Below are 27844 nucleotides of genomic sequence, written 5' to 3'. Positions count from 1 at the left end.
TATCGCAATTTTTTACTGATTTTTAACATATTTTCGTAAAGAAATTTCAAACTAAAATTTTATCGAAATACCGTTCCGTAAAATTGATTAAAAAACTGATTTTCTCCTCTGAAATTTAATGCATTCCAAATTCATTATTTTTAGTTATTCGAAACTTGTGTCTAGAGAAAGGAGTATTAAAGAGAAATCATTTCCAAGTCGACCGAAATATCTATATATATAACGAGAAGGATATCCCATGGTTTCGGAACATCCGGTATTTCTGCAATTAAACGTACACAAAGATTGAAGCGAACGCGCCTTCTGGTTATCTTGTTGTCAATCCGCGCGCAGACGACCGCGCGATGTATTCCGGTTTTCTTTTGATTAGAACTCCCGTCGAGAATGATGATTTCCGGTGGCGTCCCTTTCTTATCTCCGATGCTGGAACGGTCACGGGCTGCCTAGAAACAATCGGGTATTCCGTCTGCATTGTGTCGGGTCCAGTCTGTGTGCGCGAAAGTAGATTGCGGCAGAACGGGAAAGAAGGAGAACGTTTTGCCGAGCGCGTCGCGATTCATTCATGAAGCCGTTCTTGCGCAAAATCGTGCCCGATGAACGGGCCGTTCTACCCGCGTCAAACAGAAGGCAACGAACGAACGGGAATGTCATTAAGGGTTAATTATACAAATTGCACAATTGCTCGTATTAATTGGACGGCAGTTGTGCGACAGTTTTAATTGCTTTTACGTAAATACTGTAAGAAAATAATAGGAAGCTTGTATACGAACACCGCGATGTTATAATAGAAATTATGTATTATACACCTGAGAAACTTGTTCAATCACGAAAATAACTCTATTTCTTATGAAACAATCAAAAATTATTTATGCGCGGTAAAGAAAATTAAATTATTAATTTACTATCGAGATTCTTACGTAGGTTGTATTTTCAAGCAGATTTGCTTTCTCCAAGATTATTAGCGTCTTCCTCGGAGACTGTCAGTGTCCTCGCGATTTTAGCATTACACACGTAGTCCTGCCTGTCTTTTCCGGATTCGAGATGGCAACCAGTTTGCCGACCGCTTGGATGGTTAACAACATCGTCTTTTTTCATCGAAGCATATGCCGAGCCTATATTAGGAAACTTGTAGTCACGTGTAAGAGGAGATAGCGCGTAGGCGCGCGGGGAGGTAAAAAATCGGAAATTCGACGCAAATTTCCTGATTCAAATTTTATTGACATTTGACACGCTCGCGTTTTGTATAATTAGTTTTTTTTCTGAATTAAAACAGATCACTGTCGGGAATTTATGCTGAGTTATCCTTAAAATCTTTTACATCTAATATTATTTTATTTAATATTCCATTATGTTCAATTTGCTTAAAGCGGATATGAATAGAGCGAACAAATTATCTGATACAAATTATCGAAAATAACTTTAACAAAATGAACAGAGCAGACAGATGAAAGTTGCAATATCAAAAGTATTTAATACGCGATTCAAAAAATTTCAAGTTTTTTTATAAATCTATTCGCAGCGTCATTTTTGCGTCTCTCTCGCAAAAATGTGAAGCGGAAAGCAGTATGGAATGCGGATTATCTTTCTTCATTTTCTATTTCTCTTTGCAACGGTTTCTGTATATTTTCTATATAAACGCAAACAAGTGTCTACAAACGAGAGGTATTTCACCACCTCTCGCTATCAGCCGAGACAGAAAACGTTTCTCCCGACACGGACGGAGTCGACAAGACGCATAGCTTTCGTCGTGCCTGGTTATTAAATTTTTGTATCGAGCACGTCTAACAACGCATCCGTTTCCTTCCCAGGGTCTCCTCGTGCTTGCCAAAATTCCTCTTTTTTTTCGACGTACATCCAGCCGTGTCCGTATTAGGAAACCTGTAGCCATTGTGCCTGGCTCTCTCAAACGACGAACGATGGGAAACGATGACGACGAGGACAACAACGATCGCCTCACCGCCGTCTCTTTCTGCCACGTCCTCTTCCCTCCAATTGATAATAATTGCGAAAACAACCTACAAAAGAGGTGAGAAGATAAAAGACTTTATTCACACAACTTTCGCCAAATATATCTTTCTATTTCAGAGCGCACAAAAACAGTAACGCACGTATTTAACGAATCAGATATAGATTTCTAGAAAAGTGAAACAAAATTGCCAAAATCGCACATCCAAGCCGCACTTTACGTGAGCGGAAAAGGATTTTTGAGGTAAATAAAAAAAAAATAAGTAATTTGTAAAAGCGAATTGTAAACTTGCCAGTCTCGTGTGATAATCGTCTCCACAACAAAACATGAGTAAGTTTTTTTTATGCTTTTATATGTGTACTTATGCGTGTATGTGTGTGTGTACCTACGTGCTCCGTACATCGGTCGATGATAAAAAGTCTTCAAGGTGAGCCGGGCCGACATATGAATGGCCGTATGCATGAATGGGTGGCTGTACGCACTCCGGAGAGAGACTAACCGATGGAATTGTATACGCCGATCGTACGTGTGAGTCTGGCTAGTACGTGTATACAAGGTGTCTCGCAACTTGCGTCTCCGACTTCAAAAGTTTCTTTTCGATTGTATCAGACGAAATTACTAATAAACTGCAACTGTTCTGCGATAAAACTGAACAAAAAATACGACCTTACGCGAATTATCGCGTAAAATCAAGTCATCACTAACTGTGCTTCACCTAATTCTTTTATTTTCTTTCTCCTTTTATGTACATTTGATCGATAAATAAACACAAATCTTTTTTAATATTCTTCTTAAAGAGAAATTGATCCGAGAAACCGTGTTAAAATTATGACCAATAAATATGCGACACCCCGTATACGTGTACATGTATATAAGTGTATGTGTGCGTTTGTCACATATCTTGTGTGCGTTCGTGCGCATCTTTCTCCACGAACTCACAGAGACGTGATCCGCAATCGCAAGGCTCCGCTGTTGGTGTCGCATCAATGAAGTCAATACGAGAAGAGGTATCTTATAAAGTTTAATTAAGATTCCTTGTAAAGCGGTTTTTCTTTTCTAAATGAAACGCGAATTCGGCAAAAAATCGCGAATGCAATATTCACAAGCTCGTTAATGGACGCCGTATCTCAGCACGACCGGGATCGTTCATAAATTCATTTTGCGCGTGCTGAATTTTATTTTGATGGCGCATCCTTTTCTCAACGTGATCGACGCGCACGATCCTTTAAGACCACATAATTTTTACAGCACAAAAATTTGATTGCGAAAGATGAAGAAGAAGAATAAAAGAAGTATAAAAGAAGAATAAAAGAAGAATAAAGAAGAAGTCAGAATAAAAGATCAAGCCGGTCACATTAATGGAAAGTATCACAAATGCCAAATTTTTTCTACATTATTTCTGAAAAAAAAGGAGATTTACTTATACAATAATTTTCCACTGAAAGAAATAAAATTGTGATAGTCGCAAAATTAAGTTTTAATTAAAACAATTTTAACAGTTAATTAACAATTTAAACAGTTTTAATTAAAACAAATTTATAGATATACACCTTGACTTTTTTTAAAGAATATATTTTTTATATACGCGACTTAATCATCGCTTTGTGCGACAAACTGTTGCAAAAATCACTTTTGTATAAATGGAAATTAACTGTCTTATTGACGTCATCGAGGTCTACAAAGGATTATGAATAAATCCGCTGCACGCTGTATCGATAACAATTCCTTTTATTATTACAGACTACAAGGATTTATCTCGTTACAATAAGCATATGTATAAAATAATTTTACATATCGCCGCACGGAAGAGAACAATAATACGAGAGGACGGTTCGAACTTGCAGTTATCCAGCTTAACGGGGCGTAGGTGCAACGAAAGATTTAGCTCGATAAAAGAATCGCGTTTTTCCGCACGAAATAAATGCTTTTCAATATTTAAATACTGCGCAGGATTTAAATACTGAAAAGTACCGGTGAATTAAAATTCTGATGTTGCGAGCGCACTAAAATTATACTTGATTGAAATCTCGTTTCGTGCACAATTGTCTGATAATGATTATCGAACATCCTTTATGAAAGCATTAATTGATCCGGCGGACAGAACAAAGAATTCACATTTTGTAAAATGTCTTTCTACCAAGCACCGTCGCACTTTAACGTGCAAGCATTTCACGTTTTCGTATACCGTCGACAGCTAATCAAATATTTGCCTCAACGTGTGGATCGAAGAAACGAAGCAATCGCGCGCAATCCGTCGATCCGAAATCGTCTCGACATATGTCGTATGTAAGCTCGCGTTTCCTTCTCGCAGCTGCAATATTATTCGAGCCGCTGCTGTGCGCGCGCACAGCCTCGCTAAATATAAATATCCGTCAGGTGTAAAAACAAGAAAACATTGATTTACGATTTAACAAGAGTATAAATAAGACTAGATTTCGTTAAACGGTATTTCAACGATTCGCTTAGAAAAATATTACGTGGCGACGGTATCGTTTGCAAGTCTCACTCTGATACCACCCCAAATGCATCGCAGTCCGATTGTCTAAAGACGAATTATATATGTATCCAGCGTACATCTCCGGTTCCAGTATGGCGAGTGCAAAATCACTCTTTGGTTAACCCGTTCTCTATCGCGATTTTATGTACATAGCAGTCTCTCATCTTTGGCACTAAGCTACGATCGAATTCGCCTTATCTTCGTGACGCGCGTCCTGACACGATGCTGTTGCGATCAAATTTGTATCTATCACAATATACGGACGATGAACGTTGGTGTAAATTGCGCGCATTGAACAATCGTCAATTTTCCGATCTTAAGATCTCAATGTACCCGAAGGGCTCGTTTTCAACGCCAAAGTATCAACACGCGCATCGTGTCGCGATCGCCGTTCGTCGAAGGACGCGTCGTGAACGTCGGGTCTCACGTGAGGGGCAAAGTTCGATGATCCTCCACGAAGGTGTTCGGCGCGTCCAGCAGACTGCCGCGATGAAGCGGAGAATGAACGAGAGCGGCGTCGCCGTCGACGTCGACGTCGACCGCGTCGCCGTCTATCGCGGCGACGCCGCCGCCGCCGACGCTCAGTTCGCGCACGTTACCGGGCAGATAGTCCTTCCAGCTCCTGAACAGGTATCTGGTGAACTTCCTGAGCTGCCGAAACTTGCAGTAAGTGGCCCCCTCCGCGGACTCCAGCTGCTGCGTCTGTATGAGGAAGCCCTTCTCCTTGAACGTCTGCTCCAGCTTCTCGCGCTGCAGCGACTTCCTGGTTTTCCTCTTTCGCCGGCCGTCGTCCTGGCCGGCTGGACTCCTCTGGCACGTCGCCGGCTGGATCCTCTCGCCGGCGGCGCTGAGAAAAGCCCCGGCGGCGGAAGTGGCTCCGGATTGACTCGCCGGCTGCTGGAGGGCCTCCCGCGGGAAGAACTCGTAACCGCGCATGCTTTTGTCGCCGGTGCCGCTGTAGTAGCGGAAATTGCCGCCCGAGTCAACGGACAGGCTCTTCTTCTCCTGCAGACTGGGCTTGGCGCCGCCGGTGAACTTGAACTTGCATATGCTCACCTCCGTCGCCGGATTGTTATTGTTCTCCGTCGGCATCGGCGGTATGAAGATAGCGGAGCGTTTCCGCTTGGTCGGCTGCTGACCCTGCTGCTGACTCACCGGCGCGTTCCTCTTCGGCCTGGGCGACGGCGGCGCGCTGCTCGACGCCGGCGTCGTCGTCTGCGACGTGGACAGCGCCTGCGGCGCGCTCTTCGTCTCCATCATCGAGTTATATATCGACTTGGGCACGATTTTCTGCTCCCTCGGCGGCTGATCCGTCGGCCGCGGCGAGCACTTGTCACCCTGGGCGACCTTCTGATAATACAACAGCTGAGACTGCAACGCCATCGGATGGATGAACACGCCGGCGTTCGGCCAGTACACGAAGCCGGAGTTCTGGCCGACCATCGGATCGATCACGTTGTTGTTGTTGTTGTTGTTGTGATTGACGAGATTATTGTTCGATCGATGAGCCGCCGGATCCGAGTAGTTGATCGGCTCGGACAGGAGGCCGGTGCCAAGGCACTCCACCTCCTCGCCGTCGCTCGACGTCTCGCTCTTCACCTGGCCGGACTCGTAGACGTTCCCGTGTTTCCGCAACAGTCGAATCTTCAGCTGATTCAGATCCCTGATGCAGAGATTCAGCGGTTCGTCCTGCTCGCGCGAGTTCTCGGACAGCGCGAGGCTGCGCCGGGTCTCCTGAGTCAGCCGCTTCTCCAAGAGACTGCTGATCCGGTTCTGAACGTCCGTGCGCTGAAAGGGCGCTTGCGGCGACACGCGGTCCCGCGGGTCCTGCTTGTCCCGCGGCGACAGCCTCTTCTCCTCGTGACCCGGCGTGCCCGGCAGTATCGTGCCGTAATTCTTGTAGATCAGGTGGCAAATGTCGGCCTTCTTCGGCTTCCGGCCGCGTCTGGGCTTGCTGTTGTCCAGAGTGATCTCGCCCATGTAGGGCAGATCCGAGTACTTCATCGGCGGTCTGCCGGACGTTTGCGACTGCGTCTGCTGGCCGTGATTATGATTAGGGTAGAGTGTGCTGTAAGCCTGCGAGGACGCCGACGTGATGACGGATCTCCGGGCGTTGGCGACCGGATTGTGAGCGAGCGTCGTCGGGCACTGCGGCGACGCGACTTGCGGACAGAGCTCCTGCTGCATCGCCGCGATCCGCTGCAGCCAGCCGTGGACGTCGGCGATGGGGCTCGGGGTGGACGTCGAGCTCGTCGGCGCCGGGCTTGGCGCCGCCGGTTCGATCACGCGCGGCGGCGGCGACGAGTTGAGATTCTCCTGCGCCAGCGACGCCTCGTAGTGGTCCAAGTACTCCGGCGGTAGCGCTTGGTGATGAAATTTCAGCTTCCATCGCGACTTCCTGCGACCGCGACTGGAAATGCGATACGAGATTTCATGGTTTAACGCTCGGACTGTTCGACTATCGCGTAAATTTCTTTATTTCTTTTTTCATCTAAAAGCGACTTTAATCATAATTGCATAAACATTTCTGCGGAACTGTAAACGAGCAAAACTGAGGCAAAGTTGAAGAGAAAACAATGGCTTTCGAAAGGAAAGTCATTAAAACAATGAAAATTGAGAGTGTCTTTTCTTTGAATAGCGTTCCCACAGATCGATATCATAATTCTACGATATTATCTAGAAAGAGAGATATTCAAAGTGCTGCGGCAATTATATTGCCCGGTGATATTGCTCTTTCATTAACGCCGCTGACTGCATTCCGGACCACACCTTAACGGCGCTTTGTACCGGCGCGGCACTGCGCCTTCGCACGTATGCAGAGAGCGTGTCTTGCGCTTCTTCTGCCCGTCTAGCCTCCGACAGGCTCGGCCGTTTTAATGAAATTCACTAATAACGGTAATCGACTCTCTCGCCGATGTACATCCGCGAATCCTTTTTTCCGCGCGCTCGCGCGTCGCTTTAGAAGACTCGCTCGGCACGACCAGTTTCCCGGCGCCTGTCTTTCTTGCCGACGACGCGACGGCCGTTTAAAGCACTTTCCTGGACGCCGGCCGGTTTTACGTTAAAGACATCGTTAGCGACGTGACAAAAAATAAGATACGAGATGGCCCGAGTCGCATCGTTGCCGCGGATCGCGCTACGTGACAAGGTAAGCCGTCGCGAAACATGCTCATTACGTCCCACAGATGCACGGAATGAGATTTGTACAATGTAGAAAGACGCACTGAAGCGCTCCTTTCCACTGTACAGCTGTGTTCTGCACTTCTTTCTCTTGCTTACAAATGTTTTTAATTCAAATTAATCTCAACTCTATATATTCCACGATGAATTTGAAAGAATTCTTACGCTCGCGTAGAATATCTCTTCGCGTCATTATTATTCCATTTAATCGTTGATGGGAGATCGCGCGCAGAGTAAATTTAGGAAAGGTAAATTAATCACCTGGGTCGCCCGCGGTTGCCAGAATCCGGAGCAGCTAGCGCCGGATTTTCATCCAATCCTTGATTCTGATGATGATCGATTTGCTGTGCATGCTTGCCGTCCACCGTGCCCGCGGCGTTGCCTGCGTCCGCTTGCGGGCTATCAAAATCACAAGAGACTTTCGTTCACCGGGGCTCGCGTCAAACTATTATCAATTCCCGACTGAGCTAGGTAAGCTACGATGTGGAGCATTCGAAATTACACGACTAATAAGGGAGAAAAAAAGAAACATTTCGATGTATCACTTGGCCGAGCCAATCGATCGTGATGTGATTACAGCGAGTGCCTTGCGAAACTCGACGGAGAATTCGAAGCTCACCTCAGCGTGTTCGCGTCGCGACTTCGTTCTTCCTCCTCCTGCGGCTCCTGCTTGACGGCCATGTGGATCAGAGGCGGTAACGGGCAGCGTAAGTGCGCCGAGTGATGCAAATGATGCTGCAGACCAGCGCCGTCGGTGCGAAGACCACTGTCTATGCCAATAGACTGTGCACGCGGCACGACTTCCTCGGTCTGCATAGTGCCCCCTGGAAATTCAAACACAGTCTATTTAGAATTGGTTCTACATAGCGAAACGAGAGTCTCGAAGAGCAAAGTTTATTTTTTCAGCGAAAAAGACTTGCTCTAAATAATTATTCCCGTCTATTCAAATGTGTATCAATTATCGCGATTTTTTTTCTATCACTGGGAGTCGCGAATTAGGTGATTAATAAATCGGGCGGTACGTTAATTGAGATTTGAGAAAAATTGCTTTCATCGGCGATCGCGCTCAGTTATAACTTGCCTCTGCGGAAATGAATTCGGAAAGAATGGTCCTAGCAACATATCTTGCGAAGCGATGCTTTTGTTTGCACAAAGTCCAAGTCGCATAAACAAATTTTGCAGCGCGGTGCAGTTTTTTATCGCTCAATTTCAGTCGATTTAAATGACTTGTTACTAAAGAATTTATACAGAAATTAGTAAATATATTGTTGTAAAGTAGAACGTTTCTAAAGGAAGTATTTTTTGAATACGTGTGCAATTATTTTCAAACGTAATTATAGCTAAAAATTCAATTCAAGATCAGTTATTTATTATAATTTAATTTAAATCTAAAACGAAGTCGCGTTAGATGATCATTCAGCCACTCTTGATCAATTACCAAAAAAAAGGAAATAAAACCGGAAGTAATCGCCGTGCAAATAACTTCGACTTTTTCATTTCAGCGCGTGAGAGCCGCGCGAAAGGTTGCGCGTGGGCCGACGTCGAAGCCGGAGATCGTTTGCCGGTTTGCAAAAGCAGATTGCGGAATATTCATAACCATCGTATTAATGAGCGTTGGATTAATGCCGCATGTAACGCGGTGATTTGCGTTGCGTAGATTTGACGGGCGTGAGAAATGGCAGAAACCAAACAAATGCCCGCATGTACAAATGGGTAAACGATAAAACGCACCTATAGCCGTCGTCGTTGCACCATCGAGCGCGAAACATGTGTGGGCGACCGCGTGTCCGTTCAAGGCTTCGAAATCGCACAATGGCGAACCGCGAGCACCGTTCATTATACGCGAGAGATCCGCTTGGAAACGCCTCGCGAAACTGCTCGGCGAAACCACGCACCTGTCGCACCCGAGTAATTCATCATTGAAGGCTGGAGATCGCTTATACCGTCGCTCGTTTTCATCTCACGCCAATATTTTATCTATGCAAATATTCTTAAAAATTATATCAGCAACGATTTCCGCAACAAAGAAACACTATATAAAAAAGATCTAATAGAATTATTTCAATAAACTTTACATGTTCTGTAAAAACAAATATTATATATTACTTCTACGTTATAAAACATAATTATATTTTTTAACATATAAAATATTGAACGACAAAAGTATATATTCCGCAATAATTTTTCTCCAAAAATATTACGCGCGATTATCTTACAGATTATATAATTTTATTAACGCATCGTGAGAAATCATGCAATCAAGGGTTAACGAAGCAAAGACGTCAGCGACCGGCGCGGTCGGCGATGTCGGGAAACGCGCACGAAAGAGATTAAAAGGGAGAAAGAAGAAGACGCGGAGGAGACGAACGAAGCGTATTATACATACTGCGACTTTGCAGCACCGTCGGATAAAAATATTCGCGCGAAAATAGAAGCGGACACACTCCGGCACGGCCCACCCAACACCCGCAATTCCTGAACCATACTTGGCCTTAGTCGATCGGGTTTCACGCCTCGCGACGATCCACCTATGTCGTCGGTTGTTATTGCACTGCTTCAAAATGAAATTGCAGTACACACACACAACTGAGTCTTGAAATTTCGAAATCAGTTTGAAATACAATCAAGGTGTGTACGATTTGCATATGAACTCTCCGTATTTGCATAATGGCGGATATTCGACCGCGAAGATTTTTACACGTATTAAAATTTTTTTTTATTTTTATATTTTTAGAAAGCAGTATTTTCAAATCTTCTGGCTTTCAAATTTCTAGGATTGTGCGATTTAAATCACAAGATTCCGCAAAGTTTGAAATTTTCAGGTTTCGAATTGTAAGATATGAAGACTTTAATCATTTAAATTATAAAATTCTAATAATATAAAGGATTCAAGTATTTAACTTTTTTTTTAAATAGCATAATTAGAATTTTTAATTGTCCTAAAATGTAAAAAGTTCTACGTGTAAACGTTAAAAAGCGATGATATTAATATCGATACATGTGCAGGAGATAGCTCGTTTTTATTGAAGATCAGTTATAGAATGATGCAGGCGGGCGCGTAACTACAATTTATTTTTTGGCTATTTTTAGCGGTTGGCATAGCGCCACTATTTTCGGTTCTCTCAAATTTCTCACTCCATATTTAGGATTATGGCTGATGGTATCGCGCCGTGCTATGCTTTTATGATTGCTGAAGCGCATTCGTCGTGCGGCTCACATAAAATCATGCGAGTCTCGAATATTTTATAGATCAATGGATCGATTAGAAATTTAAAGAATCTCGTTAAAACAAAGAATAATCTTTGTTCAAGGAAATTATAGACATAACAAGCTATTTATAAAAGAGTTTCAGAATCCATCAGAGTTTCCGTTTAGTCACTCGATTATGAAAGACAAAGAACTATACGTAACAAAAACGATTATTTCTCTCTTTTTCCTCATTTTTTCCGATAGTGTTACGTTGAACATCGAACTTTGTGCATTTACAGGCAACAAGTGGACGAATCGGAGCGTACATTTGTTCCGCGGGAAAGCATGTGCTCTCGCACTCTATTGGCAGAGGCGCAACTGGGTTAAAAACGGAAAGTCAGCCGCGATGCTCGAGAATGTGTCAAGGTGATGCAATGAACGAACAAAATTTTCTTGGGAAAAGAATATCTTTGGAGAGAATTTCTTTCGTGCGCGGTGACCACAATCGCCAAAATAATCTCCAGCTCATTGTTGGCGACTTCTGTTAGCGGATCGCATGATGCGTCGCGCGGATCGATCGGCTTATGGATTGCGGCTCGCTGCACGATGGACCATGATCCACTGGCCCGATTATAACGCCGCTATAGATCCGTAATTACGCGTAAACACCCGCGCGAACCGCGCGGCGCGACGACGGCATCCCACGTGGAGAACAGGTGAGATCCATCTGTTCGAAGAGATTCTTCATCGGATCGATCTTTGTGAATCATCGAGAAATTTCTCTGCGTTTTGTGAGCAAACGAAAAGTCAATTTTTTCCGATCGAAGTTGGATCTTTGTTTCACCGGCGACAGTAGATTCGAATGGAGATAATTGCTCAGAAACACACGCGGCATTGCTGCGAGAAACACGCTGATTCGTCCTTCGAGCGGAAGAGCGAACGCGCGTTTAAATTCATTTGATGTCGATCGGCGATCAATTACCTGTGACGGGAAACTTGCTTTCCGGCAACATGAACGTATCGTTCTCGGCGAGTCCCCTTCCTGAGAAAACTGCGTCTTCGGCGACAAGCTCCGGCGCGTTTCAAGTTACGACGCGGCTCGAATGATCTTCGCGCGCGATCAATTTCCGGCCGGACTGGACGGCACGGCGATCATCGCGCGTCAGATCGGTCGGTCGCACAAATCACAGATGCCGATTAATCACTTTCGTCCCGATCGACTTGTCCGGTTGTCTCGCGATCGCCCACGCAATTCACCGAATCCGCTCGCGTGGTCTCACTGGTTGACAGAGTATCGGCAGGTATTTCGAAGGGAATCGATGGGGAAAAAAAGGGGGATACGAATGAGCGACGCCGAGGAATGAACGCGTGAATGAACGTTCGTCCGGTGCGGAAAGAGGAAATCGAGGAAAATGTGCGGACGACGAGTAAACAGAGAGGAGGCGGAAAAGCGGCGAGAGAAAAATAGGACCGATTGAACACGGAGCGAAGCGTTTTGCGGCACTTTTGGCACTGTTACGAGTGAGAGCGAAGTGGACGAGCGACAACTCCACCGAGACAGCGACGTCTACACCTCCGCCGAGGGACGGGGGAAACATCGGCGACGACGAAGACGACGACGACGACGACGACGTCGACGACGACGACGACGACGACGACAACGACCAGCCCTCCGCGGGCCAAGAAGAGCGAGCGGAGGCGCGGGCGTATATTCTCGATTTGGACGGATGGAAATCTGAGATTGCTCCATATTGGGCTGTGCGCCGCGGAGGTGCTCTGTAATAGCAGAGCCCAACTTCTTCCCTCTCCTTCCCTCCCTCCCCCCCTTCGCTCTTACTCGTCTTCTTCCGTCTCTTCTTCTCTACGACGACTTCTTCTTCTCCCTCTTTCGTATTTCCTCGCCCGTCCCGTTCTCGCTTCATATGCGTGCGAGTGTACGCGACCGCCTCTATCTACTCGCTCTATTTTCTCTTTCTTCTTCTGCTTCCTTCTCTTTCTCTCTATCCCTCTGTCTCTCTCACTCTTCCCTCTCTCAATTCACCGGCTCTCTATGTATGATGCGACCAACGAGGGTATATTTAACCCCGCGAACCACCAACGAGGAATCGAGAGAGCCGCGCGCAAGCCACTTCTCGTATATATGGTTCTCCTCTTCTTATTCTTCGGTTGCTCATTACATCTCGACTACTCGCGGCACGGGTCTCTTTCATTGTTCGAAATTTATTTTTCCGTTTGATTGATGAATATTTAAAAGATTTGTTTAGTAGGAAAAGTGATTGATGATTTATTCGAATCAATTTGTTGTGATTGAGCGGCAAACGGCATTGCCCTCGTTTGAATCCGTATATTTCTATTGTCAAGAAATTGGCGAATAAAACGAAACTTTTATAAATTTAATTAAAGGTTTAATAAATCGAAATCTAAATTTTAATTCAAGCTAAATTCGTTAAACTCGACGCGATAAAGGAAAGAAATAAACAAAGTGTAACGGAACGTGTGACTTGGAACCGGTTGGTCTCACGACGGAATTTGAATTTATAGTAAACAGTAGAGAACAGAAAGCTAAATCCGGAGCGTTGACTAATCAGCATCGATCACCATTGATCAACATTGATTAGATTAGATAATTCTACAACGGTTCGTTGAAAAAAGTATATAGAAGTGGGATAAAAGTATCGCTTAGAGCGTGGAAGTTTTTACACTTTCAGATATTTCTAAACAGCCGCGATATAACCACAATTTTATTGAAAATTGATATGTACCATTAGACAAGCAGCATTACAAATTTACGACTTGCATCGCAATCTCACGTACTGAACGTATTACGAAAATCAGAAAAATGTTAACACATTCTTCGGAATACATTATCCGATTCTTAATAGGCTTGAAATAAACGACTCCATTAAACGACGGGGATACGCATCCGAAAGAAATTGTCCAGAAAGGTATCACGACATCAACCGGCTACATCGACTCGCGCGGGCATTCCGGATAACAGGCCGGCGCGCGCGCACACCGACGCGCACCAACATTCACGCGGCCCGCGCTGCACACCAGCGAGCCGATAAGTGCGCTAACGAAGAGACATCGTAATCCGGCATAACGCGCTATCTCCCGGGTTAATGAGCCTTGAAGGCTCCTCCGCTGCCGGAGGAGGCCTCACGTTTCCCACAGCGGCGCACCGGATGACGCGCGATGCCCAGCGCTTCTCCGGTGCGCGAGCCGTCCGTCTCGTAATGTGCGCAATTTATTGCGCGTTGCGCCGAGTGGCGAGCGAGTATTTCGGCCGCGCTCACGTCAGATCGTTGCCATATACATACGTCCGAGGCGCGATTTAACAGGGCACGAGAAAAATGGATCGGAGCGTGTCGAGCGTGGCGGGGCGACGAGAGGCGCGGACTTAATGCGATTATTAAAAGTCGAACGAAAAGTTGATGTAAGGATATTTGGCACTTTCCCAAAGCCGTTCACACCTTTCTCCTCTTGGCGCTTGCAAAAATGTCTCCAAATTGTAATTATTTTGCAGCAAACGCCCGTAATTAAGTCAACAGGTGTTGCGAAAAACATTATTTTTCCTTCAATTAAGCAACACATTCTTTGACTGATTTTGAACAGAAAAAAAGCAAGATAATTTTGAACTAGAAAAGTAACTTTAGATAACAGTATCTTTTCAAAATAAATAATACATAGCTCTCTTGTTTAAAAAATTTAAGGTTGTTATTCAAAATATTTTCTCGTGTTTTCTCTTAGAATATTGTTTACCGTTTTACGCATTAGCTTAAATTCAGACCTGATGTTGAAAATGTCATTATTACTGCGTCGTAATCGGCCCGATCTCGCCGGGATTAAATGCCACTCTACGAACCGGATAAAATGCACTGGCAGAGTTGAAAGTAGTTGTTGACATATCGCTGCCAGGTATTGGGACACGACGGGCAAGTAGGCGGGGTGGTTTGTCCTATACGGGATATAATGTACGCCTCCACAAGGATCGACGTTGGAGAACGAACAGGCGCGCAAGATATCGACGCATCATCTCTCCGCGCGCGGGTAGACACGGCGCGCCGTACACAATGCACGATACATTCAGCAATTCTGACTGTCTCCTCTTTCAGAAATCTAACATTTGCACAGCGAATCTCGCATCGATCCGCGCATAATTATCAAGCGGCGCAAATGCCAGCTACGCGTCTTGCGTAACGCGACCTAGATTCGTGCGTCTCGGGCAGCCGCGGGAGCGGAAGCTCGCGTCGACGACGCCGTGGCGAAACTGTCGCGCGCGTGGGTGAAAATTTTGGTGCTCGGCGATTAATTACCATAGGCAATCGGTTTACATCGAGCGGGCTCCGCGCGACACAAGACCGTAGTAAATCCGAAGGACGCTCGCCCGAACGGTGCAAGGCGCGTTTGTGTATCTCGGGAATACATAATGGAGAGCGATTAATCCTTGACGCTCGATCGTATGCAAATGTAAAACCCTACTCGTGGAATATTATCGCGATGGTAAAACCAACAGCACACGAGGCTGTCTCTAATGCACTCGATCAAGAGCGAATTTATTATCGGCACTTAACGAGGCTGGGAAGGAAATCCTCTGCCAAAACAAGTCGCGGCTTGACCGAGCACTCTTATTGTCGAACGATAATGACTTTCCCAGTTTATTCCGCGCTTCGTCCACCACGAAACTCATCTCCGAGTCGTGCCGGACCAATCGTCGTTGCTTTTATAAGGTCGTTAATCACTGTCGTTAGCCGTAGTAGGCGATAAATAATTACAAAATGCAGCTTGGTCTCTCTCTCTCTCTCTCTCTCTCTCTCTCTCTCTCTCTCTCTCTCTCTTTCTCTCTCTTTTTCTCGGCATAATGTGAGAGTCCTGACACCTGCGAGAGCCACTCGACGGTACTCTCGCGCGTTGTTCGCTTTCGAAATGTGACGCGAAGTAATGTGATTCAGCTAAAAGCGTAGACTAGTGCAGCGGTCCACGCATCTGGTGAGAAGAGAAAACGAGAAAAGATTTCTCGCGGCGATGATGGGCCACCGTACGGTTAGTCCAATTGGTTCGCCCACGCGGGTAGAAATCTGAAAGGAATACACAAGGCTGCCCGCTAATATCGTTAAATTGTTCCGGCGGAGCTCTTCCTTACGAATTATTCAGTACATCGTTTTTAATTTGGCAATGACGCAACTCCCGTAGGTGTTTTTCATCGAAAAAGGCACAACGCGCTGAAGTCCATTCCCGAATTTCATTAAAACTCCTGATTATTGCTTCTTTCTAAATAAAATTGAGAAAGAAAAAGTCGTGTTCATTCAAAATATACTCTTGCCAGCAGAAAGGCTTCTGGAAGGCCAGAATGAAAGGCTTCTGGAAAACTGAAGACGAAATAATATATTTAAAAAAATCAATTTTAAGCTTTTGATTTAAAAACCTCTTAATTATATAGAATACTAACTACAGAAGTGACTGTTTTCGATATTTTCGCCAAGGAGAAATTGTCTCCAAATCTGAAAAGTAAAAGCTGAAGGAACATCTAGCGCGGTTCTGAAACACCCAGCATAAATTATAATTTTCCACAACGCCCGGCAATCATTTCGCAACACTGCCTGCCTGTAACGATCACAAATGAGCAGAAGAAATTCTTCGAGCGAGTCAAAGACGCTACGCAATCGCATGCATTTATAATCGCAGACGTCGCCTCAGGAGCGTGGCGCCTTTCGCGCAGTTGTGCATTTTCCTAGTTTGCGGAGCCGAGGGCGAGCGAAAAAAATTGTTAATTGAAAGCGAATCGCCAGCCGGGTAGGCCGCCGATAACAATCTCGCCCAAAGAAATGGCCGCAAGAAGCGGTTCGATAAACGCTACATACGTCTCGCTTCTCAATCGGCTTGCTGGAACTTTGATTGGTCGATCGAGGGCCGACCTGTTGTAAAACTTTTCTCGGTTAATGTCCGAATGCGAAACCGCGCGCTTTTGTGCAATGGAGAACGTTCGCCCGTTATTCCCCACTTGCGCCCGTTATCGCCATCGCTACAACATCCGGCGATCGTGATTGGCAGCATTTACTGCTAAGAAATTCTCTCCTGTCTCATTGTGTAACGTAATCGCGCTAGATAGATAATTCAATCCAACAGCTGAAGAATTTTTGACACGGGAGAAGTCTATTTCGCGGATAAGATTGAGAGTTCATGTTTGAAAATTTATGTTTAAAGACATAAATTGAGCATTTATGTTTAAAAACTTTTAGATAGGAATTTAAAATATTTATTTTTTCTGCTTCAGCATATAAAAAAATTGGGATGCGGAATCATATTTGTTCTACGATATTAATGTATTGAAATGATAAGTGAATTATCCAGCTGTTGTTCAATCCGCGATGCGATTGAATCGCGCGCATTTGCGGTTCGCGACCGTTCGCGTGATCGAACTTACAGGTAATGCATCGTGATTGGCAGTTCTGCCGATGCGAAAATTCTCCCACTCGCTAACGAGGCCCTCCTCTCCTTTCGTTTCCTCGCGTACGTGACGATCCCCTCACGACGATCGCTCGAGAGATCGTGCACAAAACCCTCCTCCGATCGCCATATCCGCTAATTCGAGAAAATATGGCTGTCCGCCGCTCGATCGTTAGCCGATTCGATGATGGCTACCGTTTCTGATGCAACGATATCCCGATCGATCGCGCACGCGGATATCGGATTTAATTAATTTTCTTCAATGAGCAAAAATGCACTATGTACACGTTCAATTGAAACATCTCCGCTTGTCGATCATCGCTCGAGTCATTAGTCAAAATTATTAGTAGCGGCGCGTATCGACCGTATGTATCGGCCGGCTGAGGTGTTACAATATTACAGGCAAGCGCGCGCTAGATTTTATATTTAGGATGGCACCATGTAACTCTAGAACTACTGAATTAGGTTGGAACGAAAATACCTGCACCCACGCCGATGACGCTCCTCCGGTCTCCATGCTTCATGTATTTATTTATTACCAAATCCTCGCGTGCCCATTCTTTAACCCGTTTTTTTTTCGGCAGAAGCGTTACATAAGAAACGAAATCCGAGTTTTGGATCGTTTGTTTGCACTTCAATCGAGAATACGTATTGTAGTGGTCGGTTTTTTTTTATCGTGCGAGACAATTGCGAAAGCAAATTCTAAGCTCAAGTTACACTTAGCCCGAATAAAAGAAAAGGAAAAAAGGAGAGAGAAAGAGAGGGAGAGATTAATGACCCGCCAAAGTAATTACAAATTCTCAGTGAGACGACTGGGCGATAAGCAAATAAGCTCGGCCCTCTTAATTAAAAATGATGAAGCGGGGATTTAAAGACAAGCGCGCATCGGATAAGCGTGCACCAATGTCATCGATCATCGGATCTGTAAACGACTTTCGACGCTCTCGCCGTATCTCATTATTTTGTACCCGGAGCGAGAGACGTGCTCGTACGGGAAGAACGATCGCAATTAGCGACGGTATTGCGGTCAGGGGGAGGAGGGGAGGGAGAATCGGCTATTGCCATTAATCAAAACGAAGGCAGAAACAATCTGGGATAGCCACCGAAACGCTTACCGAATTATTAACCGAATTATTATCAATCAATCGTGCGCTGCTTGCGCAAAACCGGGGTCAATTAGCATCGCGGACGTCCCTCGATATGGCGATATCGACTCTCGATTTTAGATCGAGATAAATAAAATAATTGTTACGATTAAACGTCCGAGCTTCTTCCCGCGCGCGCGCGGCACTTGTCGTTAAGCCGGCCGCGATGACTTTACGTCAGCGCTCGGAATTAGTTGCACATTTCGGGCCGATTCCCGAGACGACGCCTCCTGTTCCCCCACTACCGCTCGACCGCTAGCGGTCGAGCCGCCGATAGCTCTGGCGCAGGAGCGTTTTATATAAGAAATAGGCTGGGTTGTTGAGGCACCTCTCAGAAAATAGTAATATTTTCTTTGCTACATAAATAATGTTTATTTTCATTAATAATTAAATATATATATATTATGTATTAATAAAAATAAACATTATTTATGTAGTGAAGAAAATGTTACAATTTCCCGAAAGATGCCTAAACAATCCAGCCTATTTCTAATATAAAACGCTCCTGAGCCAGAGCTATCGGCGGCTCGGCCGCCAGCGGCCGAGCGGTAGTGGGGGAACAGGAGGCGTTGTCTCGGAAATCGGCCCGAAATGTGCAACTAATTCCGAGCGCTGCTTTACGTAATCGCGAGGCGAGGAGCGACTCACGGTCGTTCTCTCGGTTTCGGCGGGCCGTTGGAAAAAGACGGAGGCCTCCGCCCGGCTGCCGATTCGACGGCGACCGAATGATTTTTCTTCCGCGATGACTAATGAGTCGACGTAACGCGCTCGCCCACCCGTAGCCGGCACACCGCCGTTCGATTTTTCAAGTTGTACGTGGTATCGTACTCGGGTATTAGATAACGCACTCTGATGATGCTCTCCGATTATATATCGCTATTCCCGATTATAAAACTTATCTTCGTTAAACCGTTGTTTGCGAGCGGATGTGATCGATTCTCGGGATTTACGCAAAATGCATTTATGTGTAAAACGTTCCGATGATACGCTTTGATTATATGTGTCATCAAATGATAAAGTTCAGTCCCGTTAAAATATAGTCGTGAATACTCGATCTCTATAAATCAATTTCCGTCCACGCTCCGGCCCGAGAAATTTACACGTCGAATGCGCGCATTCCACTTGGCTCGAAGCGTTTTCCATGGAACTGTTGGGATATGACGAAACCGGGCATTGTCTCACGCCAATCCGCGAACTTGCTTATTCTATTTCCAAGTTGACCACACCTGTTTTAGCTTTATTTTCGGCTGCTTCGGAGTTGTCCCGATTACCTAGACATAACGAGAAGTCATGTGTTTATAAGGCGCGAGACACCTCGCGCCGCTATTCTCCGCCGCGATTCAAGGAAGCTTTCGATCCAACTATTTATATCATAAAGAGTGTTCATGCAACATATTTTTTGGAAATGAATAAAAATAGTTGAACCTTTTGGAAAAATTTGTGCGTTAATATAAAAAATATCTATTACAAAAGAATAAAATATTCGGGTTAATTTTTCTGAGAATTTACATTATATTTAAAAATGTGATTAACTGACCGATTTTGTTGACTTTTCTTGTCAAAATTTAAAAATCTACATCTCAGAGAATTGACTATCTCATTGCATATTTTTTATTCAAGAAGAGACGAGAAAAGGCGAGCCACTCTACATATGTCTAAGGAAAAAGAAAGAAGAGAGATTTTTTTAATATTTAAACCGAGAACGCGCTTCTCTCCTTAATCTGACGCGCACCTGGTGTTAAAAGCTTCTTGTTTTTTTGGGATAATAGTGTCAGAGCAGCTTTTCGCCGCCGTATCTATCACCGTGCATCGTAATTTTAAGTGGTAATTTGCAAATGCGTGGTACCGCGGGAGAAAAATAATCCGGATATTTATATTCTGTGTATTACGTAAAATAATGCCGCAGAATTCACAGCGTTTCCTCTTTAAAAATACACTTTACCGCGAGGTCAATGATGTCATTCCATGACATAAAAATAATAATTTAAATACTACTACCTTGACAGCACAGATTTTTTCAAATGTCCAATTGTTAATTTTATGACAAATTTCATACAAGTAGAGATAAAATTATTATATTATTAACATAAAGACATATTAACAGCATATTATTAACATAAAGAAAAATCAAGATTAGCAATAATATTGATTCTTTAAAAAAGAAATTTTCTTATGTAAAATTAATATTTGTTTTAGAAACAATATATATTGCAGAAATAACTTTTTATTATATAAAATTAATATTTTTCTCGCAACAAACCATTTATATGTTTCTATACAAAATTAATCAATCAATACTTTTAATATAACAAAAAATTCTCATACTTCAGTATTGTCTTAAGTAATATTTATTGATTTTCTACGTTTTAAAATAATTTTTTCCATGAAACGATTTTATGGTTTTTTAATGTAATGTTCAAATACTTTCTTAATTACACACATTACGTTGCCTTTTTATTTACGATGAAGTAGCTCATTTTCGACATTCGCCGCGTCTTCGACTGATTACAGAGTGCTAGTGGCGGAATTACACTTGGACGGTGGAGAAGAACGAATTGATACGAGTGGTCGAGCCTGTTGCTAGCCCATATACGGATCAGAGTGCTAAAATGAATTACCCGAGCCGATATACGAGATCCGCCTTCGAAAGACACCGGATGAACTGGTCCCATTGAGGAGGAGCCATTTCTCGTGCTGGGTCTGCCGTCTCTTTTTCGTGTTCATTCATTCATCAGATATTAGGCGTGCCGAATGACTCGACGTACTTCAATGGACTTCGTAATTAAACGGAGCGTGGTAATCGATATTTTGTTAATTCAATTCCGGATCTGTTTTCAGTTATAAAGTGTCTTTTTTCTCAACGAGCACGGGAAAGTAAAGGAAACGGATGTGACACCGCGCAATCATTAAGAGAAATGGCGCTTCGAGACAATTTGCTCCGCTTAATCCACGTCCGATACATAAACTTTCTCCTCTTTATGTTAAACCTGACGGAACAGCCGTAATATATCCCCTCTCCCCTCGCAATTTCTTAACTTTGCGCAAACATACGAACGCACCTTTCACGTGATCTTCTCCGAGACGCATACATTTTATCTCGAAGTAAGTTATTTCTCTCGTTGAATAAATTCACGGCGAAATAAAGTACGACCTCTACTCTCTTCCTCTCTTTCTCTCTTATCTGCGACGCTCGTGAGTTTTTATCTCTTGGATTTATGATCGGCGTAAGTCACAGTCGTTCGAAGTCGAACGATCCTTCGATCGGTCTCGGATTTTGTAAAACGCGGAGTTGCTCCGCGTCTTAGACCGAAGGCCGGAGGGATAAATCGTGAAATGTAGATCGCGCCGGTTTTCCCGTGCCGCGCGCTCGAGAAATCGATGCGGCAAATCGCCCGTAATTCCACCCACGTGCCCGCGTCCGTCGCGCGAGCTATTCATCAAACCGATCCGGCACTTAGGTCTCGCCCAACGAGCCGGGCTTGGTTGAGATAAATCGGCTTGTGGCGGACGAGAGCCGATATGAATACGTGCCGGCGCATAAGCGGCTCTTACTCCTTATAAAGACGCGCCTTCGAGCGGGAGAGTAACGACCGGATGGATCGGATCGAGATCCGATATAAAGTCGGGCCCGCGATCGAGTATTTATGCCGCGTCTCGCGATGCACCGCGTACATCTTCGCCATCGCGCAGAGAGGGACCTGCGATGATCCCTTATCTGCCGCGCCGATCGCCGCCCGATTCGACGGCGAACGCGGCTTGTAACTCTCTCGGCGCAACGCAAGGCGAAAAAGTACAAGAAAATGTGAAAGATAAAGAGCACGGATCCGCGAGCGAGTGAGATGTTAGATTTTTGCCGCAGGCACTTCTGCGTTTAATATTGAAAAAAAGAAAAATTAGCTTCTAAAACAGGTGAGAGAGTTAAACGAGAGACCAATTGGGAGCTCATTGCGAACGTTTCACTCGTTCATTCATCGCGATAGATCGAATCGCCTGAATCGCGTCGGTCCTTTGCACGGCCCGGCGTCCATTGTTCTCGCGAAGAGAGATACGCGAGTGCGTCGAGAAGGCGGGGGATAGGACAAAGCCAGAGGGAAGAGGCACGGAGATGCGCCGCGTGGTCACGTCGCGAGAAGCGGCCACGTGAATGAAGCTCCCATTCATACGTGCCCGCTCCCTTCAACCCCCTCGCCGCCGCTGCCCCGTCGGAGCGTACAGGCGGCGGCAAGAGACTATCCGACGCACGCACTCACGCGTATATACACTGCCGCGCCGTCGAAGCGCCGTCGCACACGTGATCGTCATTGTCGATCGTCGCGAGGATGCCTCGCATCGGCCTCGCGGCTTCTGCCGCTGCCGCGTTTTATTCTCCGCCGCTTTTTTGCGCCGCTTGTCGCGTCCGCCGGCCGTGCTCTCTCGCGAGATACCGGTCGCGCGCGTTCCCGGGAAGCGCACGCGAGTCGCTCTCATTCATCTGTTTCGGCGACGATCGTCAACCTAGGAAGGCTCGCTTATCCGGAATTCATCGTGCTCTCCAGCTTCATTTTTTATCCCATGTCATATATTTATAACACAAATTGTGGACCAAATCATATCGTTTTGTTGCCGTCAATTGGCGATATATATAATACACATATCCGATAATGAAAAAAATATTCGATTGATATAAGAAATTTCTCAAATTAATGCAAAATGATGTTACAACTAGGAGATGACAGTATGCTGCGCTCCCCGTAGAATACAGAATGAAAACCAAGAAAAGTCTCATTCATGGATGAAGGATCATCCGGTGCAGTCTCGTCACGCGCGAGATAGGTCTAGGATCTCCGGGGAATTTCAAATGTCGCAAGAAACTAGCCGGAAAGGAATAGCATTCAAACGGGAAATAAGATTCGCTTCTTCTCGTTCGCGGAAAGAGTATAGCGCCAGCGAAGTGGCGCCGTTTTAAATCAGACTGTCGCGCTGCTCTATTCTCGACAGACTGCTGAACGAATCAGAATAATTTTTAATTATCGACTGACGATTTAATTATCAATTGTTGTTCTTTAACTTTGATTGCCTGAGAACTGTTCCGGGAAAGAATCGAAATAAACCAATCTATCGTTATTACAATCGCAGAGATCACCGCAAACGCGTTCGCGAGTGAAAAGAACTCGTTACGTACGTTCGTTACACGACCGACGCTTTTTTTTTTTTTTTACATCTCGAAGCGCGCATTATGACCCGGCTTAATTAAGTACGCACTTCATACGCTCCTCCCGGTGTTAAAGTTCGTAAATTAACAGGTTCACTCGCGATCGCGCGAGCAATCACGGATCGAGCCTGATTTATCAGCACCAATTATCCCTGATGTTGTTCCTCCGTCCCGCTTTTGAAACACTGCACTTTCTAAAGCGATCAATATCCGACTGTAGCGTCCGTGAGGATCGCGCAATTTAAAGATTATTCTGCGCATTACATATCGCGGACTGATCGCGGCTTCGTTAACACATATTTATTCGCGGGATACCTAATTGATTGCAATCACTCGACGTGAGATTGCATACGTCTCTAAATGAAAGCTGAAAATGGGAGATTCGAGTAGCGCCCAGTGTCTCTCGTTTCGTTCGGACTTGCGTCATCTTTATCATTCCATCATTACAAAATGGAAATAAAAGTTTATACTTAATGTATCGAGAAACGTGTATTCAACGCATATTGATTGATTAATGCGAGCCGAGTCTGCAAACACTCTGAAACTTTGTTCGTGCTTCATTTGTCACTGAAAGCCGTACAAATTTTTTTCTTTAGTTATCTGATATTTCACGCATAACATCCTCTTCTTAGCAGAAGTTGCCCGCCGTGTGTACCACCTTTCTATTTCTCAAGTACTTTTGTTCGAGCCGTTACAAAGTCAGGCTACATCAAACGACACTTTAGGCCTCATTACACACGGTGCGCCCACTTGTCATTTTGATCGTCGTAAATTTCCGAGACGCGCGCGCGCGCGCGCGCTGGTAGTAGTGTATATCGCGCATTATTCGTATTTATATAATCTTTAAGGGACATCGTAGAGCGTGATCGGAACCGGCAATCAACGCGCGTCCCTGCTTAAACAACGTTTGCTCCTTGCGCGCGAGCGCGAGGCCATAATCAATTTTCATTTATGCGCACGCTTCGGCGTTCGGGACCATCGTTTTAAGAAAGCTACCATAAATTATCTCCCGGACTCGGGGACGTGTCCCGTATGGCGTAAGTTTTCAAACACGAGAGTCGCCCGAAGAAACGAATCGCTTTCGAGAGTAACGCGGATGAAGACGCAACGATAATCGGCTACCTACGCACGGAAATTAGAATATAGCCGTGTTAATTTATGGGCGATTATATGGGCGTATTAAGCGCGTTATTAAGCGCCGCTCGCGGGAGAAAACATCACCAATGTTTATCCTGAATCATATTCCAACGATTGTCAAGCTCGTACGCATTTGAGAATCTGCATTGAAAATTACATTTATAAGAATAAAGCGGACATAAAGATTGTGCTATAAATTAGAATTTAAAGATTAGCCTATCTTCTATATTGCATCAAGTTCTGCTAATTTGAATCGCGCAATAATAAGACAATAACGCAGAAGAAACTCATTCTCCGTATTTTAATAAACTCGTGAATGAATTGCAATGAACAAAAAAAGAAACAGAAAGGAGAAAACGTACGATACAGAAACGTTACAAGATACTGAACTATCCATCATACGGCAGAAAGCGATCGCAATCGTAATGCGATTGAACAATTTTCGGCCCTAATGCAATCTTAATCTCGATCTGTAATGCGTAGTCTGACACGGGCTTAACGATCCTCGTTACGATCCTCTTACATGCGGCTTTACTCACATCATGCATTCGAGCAACACCGTCATGCATGCGACTGCGCGCAAAAAAAAAGCGAACGATTTCGCCGGTGCCACTTTTCCCCTCCTCGCGAAATGACTTAATCCGCGACTCCAAGGACTCCGCCGCGAGGAGGAAGCAAAAACCAGGTAGTAATCGCGGAGAGGAATGCGAGGTAAGGTCAAAATAATAGTCGGCACGCCGTGAAGACGAAGACGACGACAACGGCGATGGTGCGCGTTAATGCGAATACGCATATAACTAGCAGAGCTGGACACTCCGCGTACAAGACACGGGGAATTCTGTCAAAAAAAAGAAAGAAAGAAAGAGAGAGAGAGAGAGAGAGAGAGAGAGAGAGAGACAAAGAGAGAGAGACAGAAGCGAAGAAACGGACGCGCGCGTTAAAAGATTATGCTAATGCCTACGGTCGAGATCGCTATCCGCGATACTTAACCCAAAGACCTCATCGTCGTCCCGGCTGCAGTCTCTCGGACGGCTGCAGCGCGCGTTAAATTCCTGCCGGTTATTTCTGCGCGTCGTTATGAGCGTCGCTCGTCCCGCGAATGACCCCGGCGATTAATTGCGGCGTTGCACGAGCGCGAGTTTCCATTTTCGAAGTGAATAAGCCCGATCTTGACCTTCTACGACGTCTCGGCGACTGTTCCTTTGTTAGGGTTTCGGCGTTCGAAGCAAATGCATACAAGAATCCTGTACGTCGCGCGTGCAACAATCCGACGACTACTCGCGCGTTGCCTTTCTTTCGCGCTCCAAAATAATTCAGCCTCTTAGCAGCCAAACCGATTAACTCTGCTTTTTGCAGATTTCTTAATCAACGCGAATGTTTAATGCGGTTCTCTTTCTTTTGTATTTCACGAATTGGCTTCTGAGAGGCTAAATCACTAACGGACGTGGCGCGTTTGCGTTGATTAGAGTGCCGGTGGGTAATTTTTCGAGAGCCAACTGTTTTTGCGTGGTGTCAATCGATCGCAACGAGTAGCACACGAACGCGCCAATCGTAATGATCATTTCCAGGGATCGTAAATTACGGCACATGGCCATTATCATTCCGTTCGCGGTTATGAGAGTACGAGCCGGAGATACACGCGCGTCGGCCGATACTTACGCGTCCATTGTGCGTATTAGTCTTGATGACATAATAGCGTCTGCAGGCACGATCGAATTCTTGCTCGCAATAATGACAAATGTCTTCATCGTTAGTTCATGAAACGATCGACGGTGACGTATCTTGCGCACTTGAGATGGCATTCAAAATGCGCACGCCAACTTCTAATAGCATCCAAAGATTAATTAAATGAAAGATTTGAACTAAACTATTTAACTTCTCGCGACGTTGAAGATTAATATACCTGATGTAAAAAAAATAATTTTTTTAAAATAAATCAACGCTATGGACGCGAACGATTCGTACAGGCGATTCGAAGGAGGACGCATTTTCGGTGACACACGATGCCGGATGCGATCAAATTACGCGGAACGCGCCGCACGACCGAGATATGACTCAGTAATTTCAATGACTCGCTTCAGTAACGAATGCAAATTCGTAGAATGATATATTTCCTCGCGTGAAACGCGATATTCTTAGAAAGCAGTTTTGTTTATAACTACGTTAAATCAATATTACGACAGAGCAGAGTCATTTTGGATTGCGTACACTCACCATCGGGTAGGAATCCATAACGAGCCTCATCAAGATGCTTCTCGCCTGTAAACGGAAGCTGCTTTCAACGAGCGGGTCGGTCGACGACGCGTCGCATCGTGCAAGCACGACGTCGCGACGCGCCACGCGTCGCGCGCGTGCAATCTTCTTCCGAGGGATGCTGCACGCACCGGCCTTCGCTCGCGCTTCCTCGCGATCGGTCCATCCGCCGCTCCGATCCACAATCGACGAATCTTCTCGATATCGATGCTAGTCTCGATAGTTTATTGTTAAGTTTCGCGCACACTCTGCACTCCCGCGCGCAACGGCAATTTTCCTCAATAATATCTTCCTCGAAGACGACGATTCTCACTGACGGGATCGTCCCGCGAGCGGCGCCGCGATAGCGCATATATTTAAAAAAAACGGCGACGATCGCGCGATTACGGGCGCGTATTTTCGAAAACGCGCTTGATCGTGCGTGGTTTGCAGTTCCGCGGAGATCACGATAATCACGATCTGGATGTGCGTCACGTTCGCGATTCGTAAACGAGACGCTCAAGATCGAAGCGATTTAACTACGGAGACGACGACGTATCTCTCGTTGCGCGCGTGCGAGCACGAGGCGAACGGGTTAGTCGCGCGCGGTCGAGCCGATGCGTCGCGCGAGCGCGATTCGAGCGAACTACTCGTGCGCCTCCGCCGGCGTTCGGACTCGCTCGGAACGCCGCATCTCGTTCGGTCCAGTGCGCGGGCGGATGCTGCCGACCGCAAATGTTGGAGAGATGTGTTTTGCTGAGAGACTCGAGTTCGGTTGTCTCGCGCGTGCGACACAATTGATGCTTTATGCTGATCCCCAGTAATTCGACACGTCTTCGATGCTAATATTGACAAACGCC

The 27844-nt window shown here is 45.4% G+C and overlaps 1 protein-coding gene and 1 long non-coding RNA gene across 4 annotated transcripts; one reads left to right on the top strand and one right to left on the bottom strand.

Moving 5' to 3' along the window:
* The first annotated feature begins 1873 nt into the window (after positions 1–1873).
* On the top strand, positions 1874–3383 carry LOC136998897 (uncharacterized). The gene is made up of 2 exons (XR_010889417.1): positions 1874–2026; positions 3215–3383. It is a non-coding gene; the product is annotated as an uncharacterized lncRNA (long non-coding RNA).
* A 295-nt stretch (positions 3384–3678) lies between these two features.
* On the bottom strand, positions 3679–27844 carry LOC105674202 (uncharacterized). Of its 3 annotated transcripts, none has more exons than XM_012370377.2 (4): positions 26967–27844; positions 8263–8467; positions 7905–8042; positions 3679–6873 (listed from the first exon to the last, which is right to left on the bottom strand). In XM_012370377.2, exons 2-4 carry the CDS (start codon positions 8457–8459, stop codon positions 4887–4889), a joined length of 2322 nt encoding a protein of 773 aa, XP_012225800.1. In that variant the 5' UTR covers positions 8460–8467; positions 26967–27844; the 3' UTR covers positions 3679–4886. The 3 variants fall into 3 exon arrangements, with proteins under 3 accessions (XP_012225800.1, XP_012225799.1, XP_067208025.1); XM_012370376.2 differs by lacking the exon at positions 26967–27844 and adding an exon at positions 11815–12575; XM_067351924.1 differs by lacking the exons at positions 7905–8042; positions 26967–27844 and adding an exon at positions 11815–12581.

This window comes from Linepithema humile, chromosome 1 (assembly GCF_040581485.1).
Source record: "Linepithema humile isolate Giens D197 chromosome 1, Lhum_UNIL_v1.0, whole genome shotgun sequence".
Classification (NCBI taxonomy): Eukaryota; Metazoa; Arthropoda; class Insecta; order Hymenoptera; family Formicidae; genus Linepithema; species Linepithema humile.
This window is presented reverse-complemented; position numbering and strand designations above follow the sequence as displayed.

Coding starts and splice junctions, on each gene's coding strand:
- LOC105674202 (XM_012370376.2), bottom strand. CDS start 11,845: ATGTTGCCGGAAAGCAAGTTTCCCGTCACAG. Junction 8,468..11,814: donor AAGCAAGTTTCCCGTCACAG/GTAATTGATCGC, acceptor TTGAATTTCCAG/GGGGCACTATGCAGACCGAG. Junction 8,043..8,262: donor CGCGACGCGAACACGCTGAG/GTGAGCTTCGAA, acceptor TGATTTTGATAG/CCCGCAAGCGGACGCAGGCA.